The sequence below is a fragment of the Polypterus senegalus genome, chromosome 1, assembly GCF_016835505.1.
Source record: "Polypterus senegalus isolate Bchr_013 chromosome 1, ASM1683550v1, whole genome shotgun sequence".
In the NCBI taxonomy this organism is placed as follows: Eukaryota; Metazoa; Chordata; class Cladistia; order Polypteriformes; family Polypteridae; genus Polypterus; species Polypterus senegalus.
This window is the reverse complement of record NC_053154.1, coordinates 122,335,034-122,347,789: the sequence shown is the minus strand read 5'-3', so window position 1 is coordinate 122,347,789 and position 12,756 is coordinate 122,335,034. Positions and strand designations below refer to the sequence as shown.

The following is a 12,756-nucleotide window of genomic DNA, read 5'->3' as shown; positions in this document are numbered from 1 at the left end:
ACGTTAAAAGAACAAACATTCAAATTTCTTTACTCTTATGTAATTTTATATAAAAATAAACTTAAATTTTAAATATCCCAAAAGATTTTGCTCTCCATAAAATATATCCTGTCAAAATTATACAAATTCAAATATGAACATGGTGCATAACAAAACCTGGAAATATAAATAAAATTTGTTCTTTTCAGCAATAACAAATCAAATCATTCAGTTGTCTTTGCTCTTATGTCATTTTATCAGAGCTGGACGCCTGGCATCTTTTTTTGGCAACAAGTTCGTTTCTGTTTGGTGTGAGGTTCTGTGTTGTGGAGATTCTCAGGATGGACTGCAGGTGCTCATCAGTGAGGCGACTCCTGTGTGCTGTTTTGTTAGTCTTCATGACTGAGAAGAGCTTCTCACACAGATATGTGCTACCAAACATGCACAAGGTTCGAGCCGCATGTAGACGGAGCTGGAGCATTTGTGCGGGAATGGAGTGAATAAACTGTGCGGGCCCTGCAGTATCGTACTTTGCCTTCAGTGTGCCATTACACTGCAGCTCAATCACCTCCATCTGAATCTGCACAGGTGCAGTTTCCACATCGACAGCAAATGGGTTGCGAAACAACTCAAAATTCTTTTTTTGTTCTTCAAAGTCACCAAAGCGCCGTGCGAACTCAGTGCGCAGTGCGCTCAGTTTATCAGCAAAGTGCGTATTTGGGAACACCGTTGTGCCGACTTGGTTCAACATTACTTGGCAACAGGGAAAGTGGGGCAAGTTGCACTGGTGCATTTGTGTCTCCCATAAAAGTAGCTTCACTTGAAATCACTTTGTGATTTTGCAGGTAAAAACGTCTGCTGAAGTGTCAGATTCTTCTTTAACTCTTCTGCTTTCTGTATCTTGTGCATTGCATTCAGGTCTTTCAGGTTATCTTGATGTTTTGTCTCATAGTGCCATCTTAGATTAAATTCTGTAATTACAGCCACATTAGCTCCACAAATGAGACACACGGGTTTACCGGCAATGTCAGTAAACATATACTCAGCCTCCCATCGGTTTTTAAAGGCTCTATGTTCAGAATCACCTTTTCTCTTTGGCATCGTGTGGGCTAGCTTCACAATAACTTGCAGCATCATAAGCTAGACTTGATTAACGCGTAAGTGTTGGAAGGCAGCTGAAGCGCTGCATTATGGGATCTGTAGTTTATTGTGTTACCAGCGCTTCATCTCCCTGGGCCATTAATAACAATAATACAGTATATAAAATGATCTCTCGGGCCGGATTTAATTACACGCCGGGCCGGATGTGGCCTGGGCCTTGAGTTTGACACATATGGACTAAATAGAACTTGAAAAGATATATTTTTCAATGTGATCGCAATTCAGATCGAGTTGGCGCACTACAATACATCGAGCCCGCGTGCTATTGTGGTTTTGCCTGCGTGCCTCAATAAGTTACTCTCCCCTCGCTCTTACTTTTTTACCGTTCATCTAATGAATACACTTAGTATGGCTTTACCAAAACAATCATTGATCGCGAATAAAGTATCCATTATTCATAAAGCTTCAATTGGTGATTTGTCTTTTTTCCGTTAACCACATATTTTTTCATACGTCTCAAACCAAGGGGATGCGAAGTTAAAATGAATAAAAATGCGTGCGTACATACTCAGTGCATCCCTCTCGGGAATCGAACCTCGGTGCTAGAGGCGAAGCCTCTACTATTGCGCCACGCCGTGTGGTTTGTCTATTTGAGCGTAGCAGTGTAATTCGGTTTTTGTTCAGCACTCTTTGGAACTGTTGCTTTTTGTCTGCACACTGCGTCAGTTCACGTGAGCTGCTGAATATGGTTTTATATGTCACTCGCTCTCTTCTAATTGTTTCGCTGCCTTCTTAATTATATAATGCATGTTTTCTTAAGTGCTTTTTGGAGCTCTTCCTGGTTTTCTACTTACTGCGTAATTACGTGGGAGGCGTGATGATGTCACATGAAACTCCGCCCCCCACGGCTTTCGAGCTCAACTCCATTACAGTAAATGGAGAAAAATAGCTTCTAGTTATGACCATTATGTGCAGAATTTCAAAATGAAACCTGCCCAACTTTAGTAAGGAAGTTGTAAGGAATGAGCCTGGCAAATTTCAGCCTTCTACCTTCACGGGAAGTTGGAGGATTAGTGATGAGTCAGTGAGTCAGTGAGTCAGTCAGTCAGTCAGTCAGTGAGTCAGTCAGTCAGTCAGTGAGGGCTTTGCCTTTTATTAGTATAGATAAATATATATATATATATATATATCCTCCTAGGAGAGAGAAGGCCAGAGTAGTTCTGGCGATTTCAATACTTTCTAGGATCCCATGCTTTTAACAGCAAGGGCTTACACAGTTAGTATATATATATATATATATATAAAAAAGCCAAATACCACTGAGTCACTCATCACGAAATATCCCGAACCATGAGGACTTGAAATTTGTAATGTACATTTACCCTTGGCCCATAGGTGCTCGCTAAGAAACGGTTTTAAAAATTATTGGTCCAAGCGCGTTCTGTCTGTATGTCTGTCTTCTTTTCATGAGACAATTACTTAACGGATTTAGATCTGGTTGTTTTCTATAATTTCAGCATGAATTTTTCTGAATTTTGCTTGAATTTTCTGGTTGATTTTGTGACTTCTCTCATTGCGCTAACTACCATAGTTTGCTTGCGGTACCAATGTATTTATGCAAATCCAACAGAGTGGCTGTGGGCCGAGAGCAGGGGGGCAGGGCCTTCCTCATTCCCTCACCAGCCTTTGTTCGAGTTACTCTACTTCTCACCATGTGTTGGGTGCACCTTGCCTCTGCTTGCCTAGCGAGACCTGTTTGTTCAACACACATTATCGTCTACAGATTGTTAAGGAGTAACGTTTGACGTTTTTGAGAGAGATATTATAGCTACATGTGCCAGAGATATCACGGGCATATACTTTTCTCCCCACATGGGAAACACTTTCCCGTTAGAACTGAACACGATCAGATATAGTGCCAATGTCTATCGATTTTTAAAGTTTGTCCTGATTCATTAAGTCAATGTATGTGTGTGTATATCTATATATGTTCCAGCATCACTTCCAAATGGCTAGAGTGATTTTCATGACACTTGGTACACATTTTTCTCATTGGTCAACTTAAAATAGTGTAGGGTGAAATCAACCCTAATCCACCTCCTTCTGGGTAGAGTGAGGGGCGATCATCCATCCATCCATTTTCCAACCCGCTGAATCCGAACACAGGGTCATGGGGGTCTGCTGGAGCCAATCCCAGCCAACACAGGGCACAAGGCAGGAACCAATCCTGGGCAGGGTGCCAACCCACTGCAGGACACACACAAACACACCCACACACCAAGCACACACTAGGGCCAATTTAGAATTGCCAATCCACCTAACCTGCATGTCTTTGGATTGTGGGAGGAAACCGAGTGCCGGAGGAAACCCACGCGAACGGGAGAACATGCAGGGAGGACCCGGGAAGCGAACCCAGGTCTCCTAACTGCGAGGCAGCAGCGCTACCACTGTGCCACCGTGCCGCCCAGGGGGTGATCATGTATACATATTATCATCCAGTTGACACTCGGAATGACCACCAGAGGGTGAACTAGAAATGACTGCAAGCATTCTTTATGTTTGAGCACCACCTCTTGCGCCCCGTTGCTTTTGAAATTAAATAGAGTTGGCCGGTTCCGAGCGTCAACTGGATAATAATATACATACGAGACCGCAAGACAAGCAGATTACTGAGTATACTGATTTACTTTTATTTTTAAAGTTGTGTTTTTTTTTTATTGTATTTTTCTCAAACAATAAAATAAAAACACTTTATTTTCCTCCCGGGCAACACTGGGTATTTCAGCTAGTAATAATAATAAATTACCTAACTGTCAATCAAAACATATATTCCAAATCACCTTGCTTGTAAGTATAATAAATCATATGCAGAAAATGGCGTTTAAACACCTCCTATATGAAGCTTCTCGGAGTAATCCTTAGAATCACTTTTGGGACTAAGGCCATGCCATTCGTTGAAAGTTTTTGGACAATTCCCAAGAGCATTCCCTGTTAGGTTTATGTATCCCTACATTCCTGAAACACTCCTTTGTAATAAAAGGGCTGGATACCAATGGGAACTTCTAGGCTCCCATTTGTTCACTGTAGTGACATCTAACAGTTTGGGGATATTCAGCTACCCTCCTCACAACCTTTCTATCACTTCCGCACACTTTAAATAATTATTTTCTTGGGACCATTTAAAGCTCTTACCATACTGACCCCTGGCAGCTTTTCTGTAGTCCAAACGATCCTTAGATTGGCTCTCCAGTCATCAGTGTGGGTTCCCCTATTAAAGGCTTTTAATGATAAGACCTCTTCTCTGTACCAGGCCTAAAGCTCTTTTGCCCTATGATGATATAGTATTAATTGTCACAGCAGTTATGTGTGTATGTGTTGTGTGTGTGTGTTATGTATGCACTGTCACAAAGGCTGTGAAGTCTTGCTGTGCCTTTTAATACCTGCCATGTGTTAACTGCCATGAGCTACAGGCACTTGAGCACAGAAGCAATTTTAAATGTGCCAGGCAGAGTGAGCATTCCCCCCCCCACCCCCAAAAAAAAAAAACTGTCACGTTTAATGAAATTCACAGTGAACAGATGACTGGGACCTGAAGCTGTTCTCTCTTTGAAAAAAATATTAGATGCTCTTGTCGATATTCAGCTATGAAAGAGGATAAAAAGCATCAAAAACCTTTTTTTTCCTTTCCTCTAAGGTCCTTACACTACAAACAAGAATGGCTGTCTACCTCATGGGAACAATTTCCCAACTATCCTACACTAAACTCCCTTTTCAGCTCAAGCACTGAATCTTCCCTCCAACACTTGACTCACCTAACTCATCTATCTAATGTAGCACAACCCAGCTGTTTTAATTTTTATTTTTGGTATAAGACACCCAAAGATGTCTGTTTGGAGACCATAATTTGTCCTGCTTCCCGTAAGTGTCTGCAAAATCCTGCTGGCATCCTTCCACTGCCAGTTGGAGAGCCTTTATCCATACTCTGTCTGTGTGCCTGGCTGAGGGGTAAGGGCACATGGCTTCAAGGTATATTTACCTGTATAGGATCAGCCACACAGCACCGTGCATTAGCCCCGTGGAAATACCAAAGTTGTCTGCATTTATTACTATTTAATTTAATATTGCTTTTTGTATTAGTATACTGCTGCTGGATTATGTGAATTTTCCCATGGGATTAATAAAGTATCTATCTATCTATCTATCTATCTATCTATCTATCTATCTATCTATCTATCTATCTATCTATCTATCTATCTATCTATCTATCTATCTATCTATCTATGTGCAGTACAACATTTTACTGGTCCCTGTATTTGTATGTTGGAAGCAGATGTTGGTGAAGTGACTTGCTCAGGGTCACTCATACAGTTAGAGGTGTGGATTAAACCTTCCACAAACACAATTGACAAATTTAAATTGTGTAGAACCTTAAGTGAAGTAAAATTTAGTAATGTATAGGGGTCTACTTTAGGTGAGTGGTGGATATGTTTTGTTTTTATTGCACTATTTATTTAATGCTTACTATCTACCTCTGAATTCTAACAACTCAGAAGCAAAATGTGCCACTGGCTCCTGACAAATCTCAAGCAATGGATAGAGTACAGTATGCATCAGTGTGTCCCTCAATCAATGAATTGATCAGCCAGTCAATTAAGATACTGATGCCTACAGGCAGAAGAGGAGTGAGGAGGCAATGGGAAGAAGGAGTCAGCTTGTGCCGAGGGCATTTCTGATCGATCAGTCGTACTGTAGCTGCCTTCACTCTGAAGTTAGTGATTACTTCAGTACTCTGACAGCTGATTACACCCAGTACTGCTGATCAATCCAGTCATTACAACTGGCTGGTCATAATCGGATTGAAGCATTTATATGAAACCAGGGTTAATGCAGGATAACCTGTACCTGAAAATCACTGCCTTCTGCAGTGACTGTTCTGAATGACTGCTACTAATTAATCTCTGAAAAATAGCCTGCTATTATTGTTGCCTTAAGCCCAAACACTTAGATTGCAGCTCATTTGCACCTCATGCAGCATAAATCAGTTTATGATTGATAAATAAATGACTTTACTCACAACTGATTATTAAATGTAATGCTTCATACTCATGTGAAACTGCATGATGCTTTAACATAGTAAGACAATTTCAAGTGAATAAAGACGTCTGGATGCATACTGCAAATGGAGAAATCAAATTTTACTGAGGAAGCTACACGCCTTAGGTGCTACAGATCTGTTATGTTTATTTGTGACAGCCGGGCAGTTAAGAGTTTAAATCTAAATAATAATATGCTAAAGCATAGGTGTGCTGTTGATTATAACTTGTCATAGAATGCACACAGATTTGAATAAAAGGAATACTTTAATTATTACTTTAATTATTTGTAAATCTTGTGTATGCAATGGGAAGTACATAATCAAGTGGACATGTGTGTGGCTGTTATATAATATGTTGTGTTTGTGTTTCTATATTCAGAGCAGAAACAGAGAGAGGCCTTTCCAGAAAACACATCATTGAAGGTAAGGCTACAGTTGATGTTAAGAATTATTAAAAAAAACACATTTAATGATCCATATAATCACTGTTTGTGTATATTTATGAATGTATGTCATTGTTAAGGCATCCTGTAATTAACAATTGACTTGAAGAATCTTAAAACAAAGAATACATTTTAAAATAGTAATAGTAACTCTTAGTGCTCTTCTCAAAATGTTGCATGCACAATTTCACACAACATAGGCAGCAAAGGATTTATAATTGATTTTAGGCCTACTTTTATGATGTAGCTTCTCTTTAAGGTAGCCGAGTGGAATAGTAGAAACATTCCAGGATCTCATTTCACTTTCTGACTTTGTTACTGTCTGGATGGATTCACCATGCTGTTCTCTTAATCAAATTATTTTTTTTGTTTGTGCCCTGCCAATCACAAACAATAAGAAAATGGACATCTCTGAACTAAACCTTGTGAGTGGAACCCTGTGCCTTGTGATGGACTGACGTCCCATTCAAGGTTAATTTCCAAGTTTGCCAATGGCTTATTGAAATGAAAAAGGGTGTTCAAAAATTAGATGATCATTACTTCATTTCACCAAGGGCACTCTTGATTACTAAACCCACCAAGTAGCTGATAGGGTCCACTTGGCTTCCTGAGGCTTTTGGTGTAACGAAGTAATTACCATCTGATTATTGAACCTCAATTTTGTTATTATTATTATTATTGGGATTAATAATAATAATAATAATTCTTTACATTTATGAGTGTTTTTCTCATTACTCAAAGCGCTTTGTGTAGCAAGTGGGGAGCCTCTTCAGCCATAACTAATGTGAAGCATTCACCTGGATGATGTGATGGCAGCCATTTTGCGCCAAAACGCTCACCACACATTACCTGTTAGGTGGTGAAGGTGTGAGAGGTAATTCACCAGTTGGAGAGAGGGGATAACTAGAGAGGCCAGAATGACCAGGCTGTGGCGAACAATTTGGAGAGGACATCGGAATACAACCTCTCTTTACAAAATATGGCAGGTATTATTTCTGACAAAAGAGAATCAGGACTTCAGTTTTACATCTCATCCAAAGGATAGCACCATTTTTACAAAAGAGTGTACCTGTCACTGCATTGGGATCCACATTCAGCACCCCCCTTCTGGCCTTACCAACCCCTCTTCCAGCAGCAACCCAAGCTTTTCCTGGTTAGTCTCCCATCTGAGTACTGGCCAGGCCCAAACATGCTTAGCTTCAGGTGGAGTCCCTGTTCTGAAGTGCAGACCAATTACAGAAAACAGAGAAAGCATTTATTATGAAAAGGAAATGGTGCTGAATCCATACAAGCAAAAAGTGAAAATGACATCCTTGAATGTGTGAGGTAACTTAAAGTCTACTATGACACCCAACTTCATAACATGAAGGCTATACTTCTGTTTCTTCTTCATTTTAATATTAAGGTATGGATATGTTGCTGTTATATTTCTTTTTTCATTTTAGCATAAAGCTGTGATGAAACCTTTCCATATTAGATTCTTAAGAATGCCTTGAAGATGCCCCTGGAACATCTGCTTTATCGGAAATAGGCTACTAAGGCATTTGTAAATTTCAGTTTGCTTTTTTCCCCCACCACATTATTTATTGGATGGTGGCTACTAAGATAAGCTGTCAGAATAATGAGGTTAGTGTACTCCCAAAGGAAAGTGAAGTACTTATAGAATCAATCCTTGAAATCCCAATGAAAAAACTAAACAGGCTGCATCTTTATTGTTGACACTAGTGTTGCCAATGACTAAAGAAAAACAAGAAAAAATAAAGCTGGTTTCAACATTTTTATTACAATGCCATTTATGAATGTATATATATGGTGGTCCAGATCCAATTATGCAATTTTCATTACGCTATAACTTATTAAGTTAATTACAAAGAAAATCACCTGAAAAATCCCAGACCATTGAGAAGTGTGCAAACTGACGACATGTAGAATCATCTTCACGCCAAACTGGAATCGTCCCCGCATAAATCAAAGTCATCCAGATGATCTGGATCTGCATAATTAGCTCTGGACCACCTTATATATATATATATATATATATATATATATATATATATATATATATATATATATATATATATATATATATTGTGGAAGTTGACCGGACACAGACAGGCAGACACGTTCATGTCACCCACAAACACGTTTATTTACAAGTATTTACAACAATTGGTCACTCAGACCCAGTCCAATATAGTGCACACAAACCCCAAAGTCACAGTCCTGGCCACAATGCCTTTCTTTGGGCCGCCTCCACAGCTCTCCTGAGCTTCGTCCTTCCTCCTCCCGACTCCAGCCTTGAATGAAGGGAGACGGCCCCTTTTATACAGGACCTGGATGAGCCCCAGGTGTTCCCGGCATTCCTCCTCTAGCCACGCCCCAGCGTGGCGGAAGTGCCGGCTGTCCACCCGGCAGCTCTCCGGCGCCGTCCTAATTCTTCCCCAGCACTTCCTGGTGTGGCGGAAGTGCTGGGGTAACAGGTCCCAAGGCATTGGGGTGCCTCCTGGCGGTGACCACGAGCCCCTACAGGGTGGAGCTTCCATGCCCTGTACCCGTGGCCCCCAAAGCAACCAGGAAGGCGACCCCCACGTGATCCAGGGTGGGCGCAGACCCACATCCGGTCCCTTATGGCGTCCCGGCCGGGTCATGGCCCCTGGCATCCCTATATATATATATATATATATATATATATATATATATATATATATATATATATATATATATATATATATATATATATATATATATATATATTGTGGACGCTGGCCCGGACATCATATTTCACCCAAAACACGTTTATTTCTAATAATATTTACAGCGCACAAAGCCCAGTGCCTCCAGCACCGATCCCCCAATGTCCAGGCCACACAGTCCTTCATGCCTCTCTCTCCTGGCAGCCTCCAGTCCTTTCTCCAGCTCCGTCCTCTTCCACCCGACTTCCGCCAATGACTGGAGGGAGGCGGCCCCTTACATAGGAACCCGGATGGGCTCCAGCTGCTTCCCGGCACTCCTCCGCAGACACGCCCCAGTGTGGCGGAAGTGCCGGCTGTGCACCCAGAAGCCATCCGGGTGTCCCCTGTTGTCTTCCCCCCAGCACTTCCTGGTGTGGCGGAAGTGCTGGGCTCCCGGGATATTCAGGCAACGGGGCGCCGCCTGGTGATGGCCACAGGTCCCTACAGGGCTGGGCTTCCAAGCCCTTTACCCGAGGCCCCCAACATAACCACGACGGACGCCCCCTTGCGGTCTGGAGGAGGCTCAAGCCCTCCTCTCGTCCTCCTGGGCGTCCCGGCCGGGCTCCAGCCCCGGCCAGGGACCACAATATATATATAGGGCGGCATGGTGGCATAGTGGTTGTGCTGCTGCCTCGCAATTAGGAGACCTGGGTAACATTCTATGATCTGCTTCTCGCAAGTGAGCAGGCCTGTGGTGGATGTTTGCTGACTGGCAGACCAACCACAAGCATTACCTGGTAGGTAACCACCCATCCAATCAGATCGACACTCAGACTACGGATGCTATGAAAATATATATATATAATTTACCAACAATCTTCAAAACTGTCAGTGGTGGAGTTTTGTCCTTTGCTAATCATACCCTATTGGTATCATTAATCAGGCAGAATGTCACATGATGGGATGGCCCAAGTAACTACAAGAAGGAGTTTGGCTTTTCCTTCTCATTGCACTCTGCAAAAGACTCTTTATCAAAGCCCCTTCATGTATTTTGTTGATTTTTGGAAATTCTGCTTTTTTCACCATTTTGATTTTTGTCTTATAGTCTAGTTTGATATTTTACCTGTTTCTGACAAAATATCTATGTATTAGGCTTTCCCTTTTCTTTGGATTCTGCTCTAATATTTTGCTTTACTGGATGTTGTTGCTCTTGCCTTCTTCCCTCATCATTTGCAGCCTGCAGCCTGTCTTTTGGTACTTGCTTTAGGATTGCAGATTTTAAATCAAGTATGTCTGGCTTACCCTAGTTTCTATATTGATCGCTTGTCTGGGTCTACACCCCACCGTTGGCTCATGCTGTTAACTATGCTTTACTGGGCAATGTGCTGCATTGCCATTTTGGGTCTCAGCTTTTATTGCAGGAAAGCCATCACTAAGGAGCGCACTCCAGCATCTATGGGTGGGACTGCTCCGTGTGTGTCTCTGTAGGGGTCCCTAACAGCAAACTCACTTGTATCAATTTTCACTGTTTATTTTATACTTTTCTTTTGTTCACAAGAATTCTCACAAAGCTTTTTATTTTCTCCAACCACTGTCCTTTTAAACATGCTCAAAACAAAGTTATCATTCTATCCTAATTAATCTTATTATTATTGTGCCTCTCATGGTGAGTGCGAACTGCAGACTAGGCAAGACTGTTTAATATACATTTTTTGTTTATGGAATATTGATGTAATTTCATTTAATTGTTTTATTTCATAGTTCACTTTCTGCATTATTCCCGGGTCCTCTCTGCGTGGAGTTTGCATGTTCTCCCCCTGTCTGCGTGGGTTTCCTCCGGGTACTCCAGTTTCTTCCCACAATCCAAAAACATGCAGGTTAGGTGGATTGGCGATTCTAAATTGTCCCTAGTGTGTGTTTGTGCCCTGTGGTGGGTTGGTGCCCTGCCCGGGGTTTGTTTCCTGCCTTGCGCCCTGTGTTGGCTGGGATTGGCTCCAGCAGATCCCCGTGACCCTGTGTTAGGATATAGCGGGTTGGATAATGACTGACTGACTGACTTTCTGCATTATAAAATGTATGATTAAAATGGCATCACTCATAAATTGCAGTAAACAACACAAATCTTTACTCAAATTGCAATCTCAAGAAGAAGTTTTGTTTTAGCTGCAGCATTGTCTGAGGGTGATCAGGCTAAATAAATGTAACACTTTACTAGAGGGGATTTGATTTCCAATGTATCTAAAGCAGGGGTCTGACCTCTCTCCTCATTACAATAGTATCACTTCTGTGTGCTTTTAAACAGTTATTGTCCTCCAGCTCTCTCTGATGCGGAAGCTTGACCCTTAAGGAAAATAAGAGCATTCTGTGGAATCCCAATGGAACATTTCATTCTGCCAAAGCTTGGTGTTCCTACATGTATTTTGCTCCATAGCCCACACAATATGTCCTCTTATTCTTCAAAGTATTACTTGTTATACAATATTTCAGTCAAAGTCTGTGCATATATGTACAGTAATACATTTGTTCTGGGCCTTTTACATTTTAATCCTGGCCTGCCTCTTCTGCACTTGAAATTCATCAAATTCAGAGAAATCGGTAGAGCAGTGGGACAGAGTAGTGGACATCTTAACCTACTAAGCTAAAGGAAGGCTCCTATACTTTTGGAGGTTACAGTACTGGACCACTGACATCATTGAACTGTTTAGTACAACAAATTTACTGAGATTTATATATATCAACAGACTCTCACAGCATCCCTCACCCAAATATCTAGAAAAAAACTGCATAAAAAAATATAGAGAAGAGCTAAAAAAAGGGCAACACAAAGGATACTGGGTTCTGTGCTGTACAGGTTTTTGAACCCTTATTGATCCACAGAATATCAATCCACTTATTCGCACCCTTGTGCAGTCCTTTATTATCTCTCTTCATTCTCTATTCCCACTCCACACTCAGTCAAGCCGCAGTAATAATGTCTTTAAGACATGTCCCATAGTCGATTCTGGAAATAGTAGCACCCTAGAGCTTTGCATAGCGGCTCCTAGTATCTCTGCTCCCTTGAGGCTTTCATTCACCTCTCTGACAGCCTCGAAGCCGCCCATGCTAAAAGCATAGTCCAATGCGCTCTGTCCTGCTCTCTCCCCAAATGTACTTTCTTTATTGGACCAGAGGGGAAGATAACCCTAGTAAATGTTGGGTCACCTGCCCTCTAGGACTCTAAGGGAAGCATGGCAGATTCCTATCTAAGTTGCCCTTCTATTTTATGGGTGTTGATGCCCTGGTTTGTTAGTCTTCTGCAGTACGAAGTGCATTTGCATTACAAAAGTATTGAGAGTGTTTAAAAGTTTTCGAACATAGCTAATATAAAAATTATAGTTATCCAGGCCTGTTTTTTCAGTACAAATTCATGTTCCCAAGGAAAAAATAAATAAAGATGATTATGAACTTCTAAAAAATATCAAATATC

General features: G+C 41.4%; 1 protein-coding gene across 3 annotated transcripts in view; it reads left to right on the top strand.

Moving 5' to 3' along the window:
* kcnab1a (potassium voltage-gated channel, shaker-related subfamily, beta member 1 a) overlaps positions 1 to 12,756 on the top strand; it is a 409,855-nt gene that overhangs the window by 321,305 nt on the left and 75,794 nt on the right. For all 3 annotated transcript variants that reach the window (XM_039757295.1, XM_039757283.1, XM_039757287.1), the window contains exon 7: positions 6,555 to 6,598. In XM_039757295.1, coding sequence (XP_039613229.1) covers positions 6,555 to 6,598 — 44 coding nt within the window. The remainder of the gene's footprint in view (positions 1 to 6,554; positions 6,599 to 12,756) is intronic.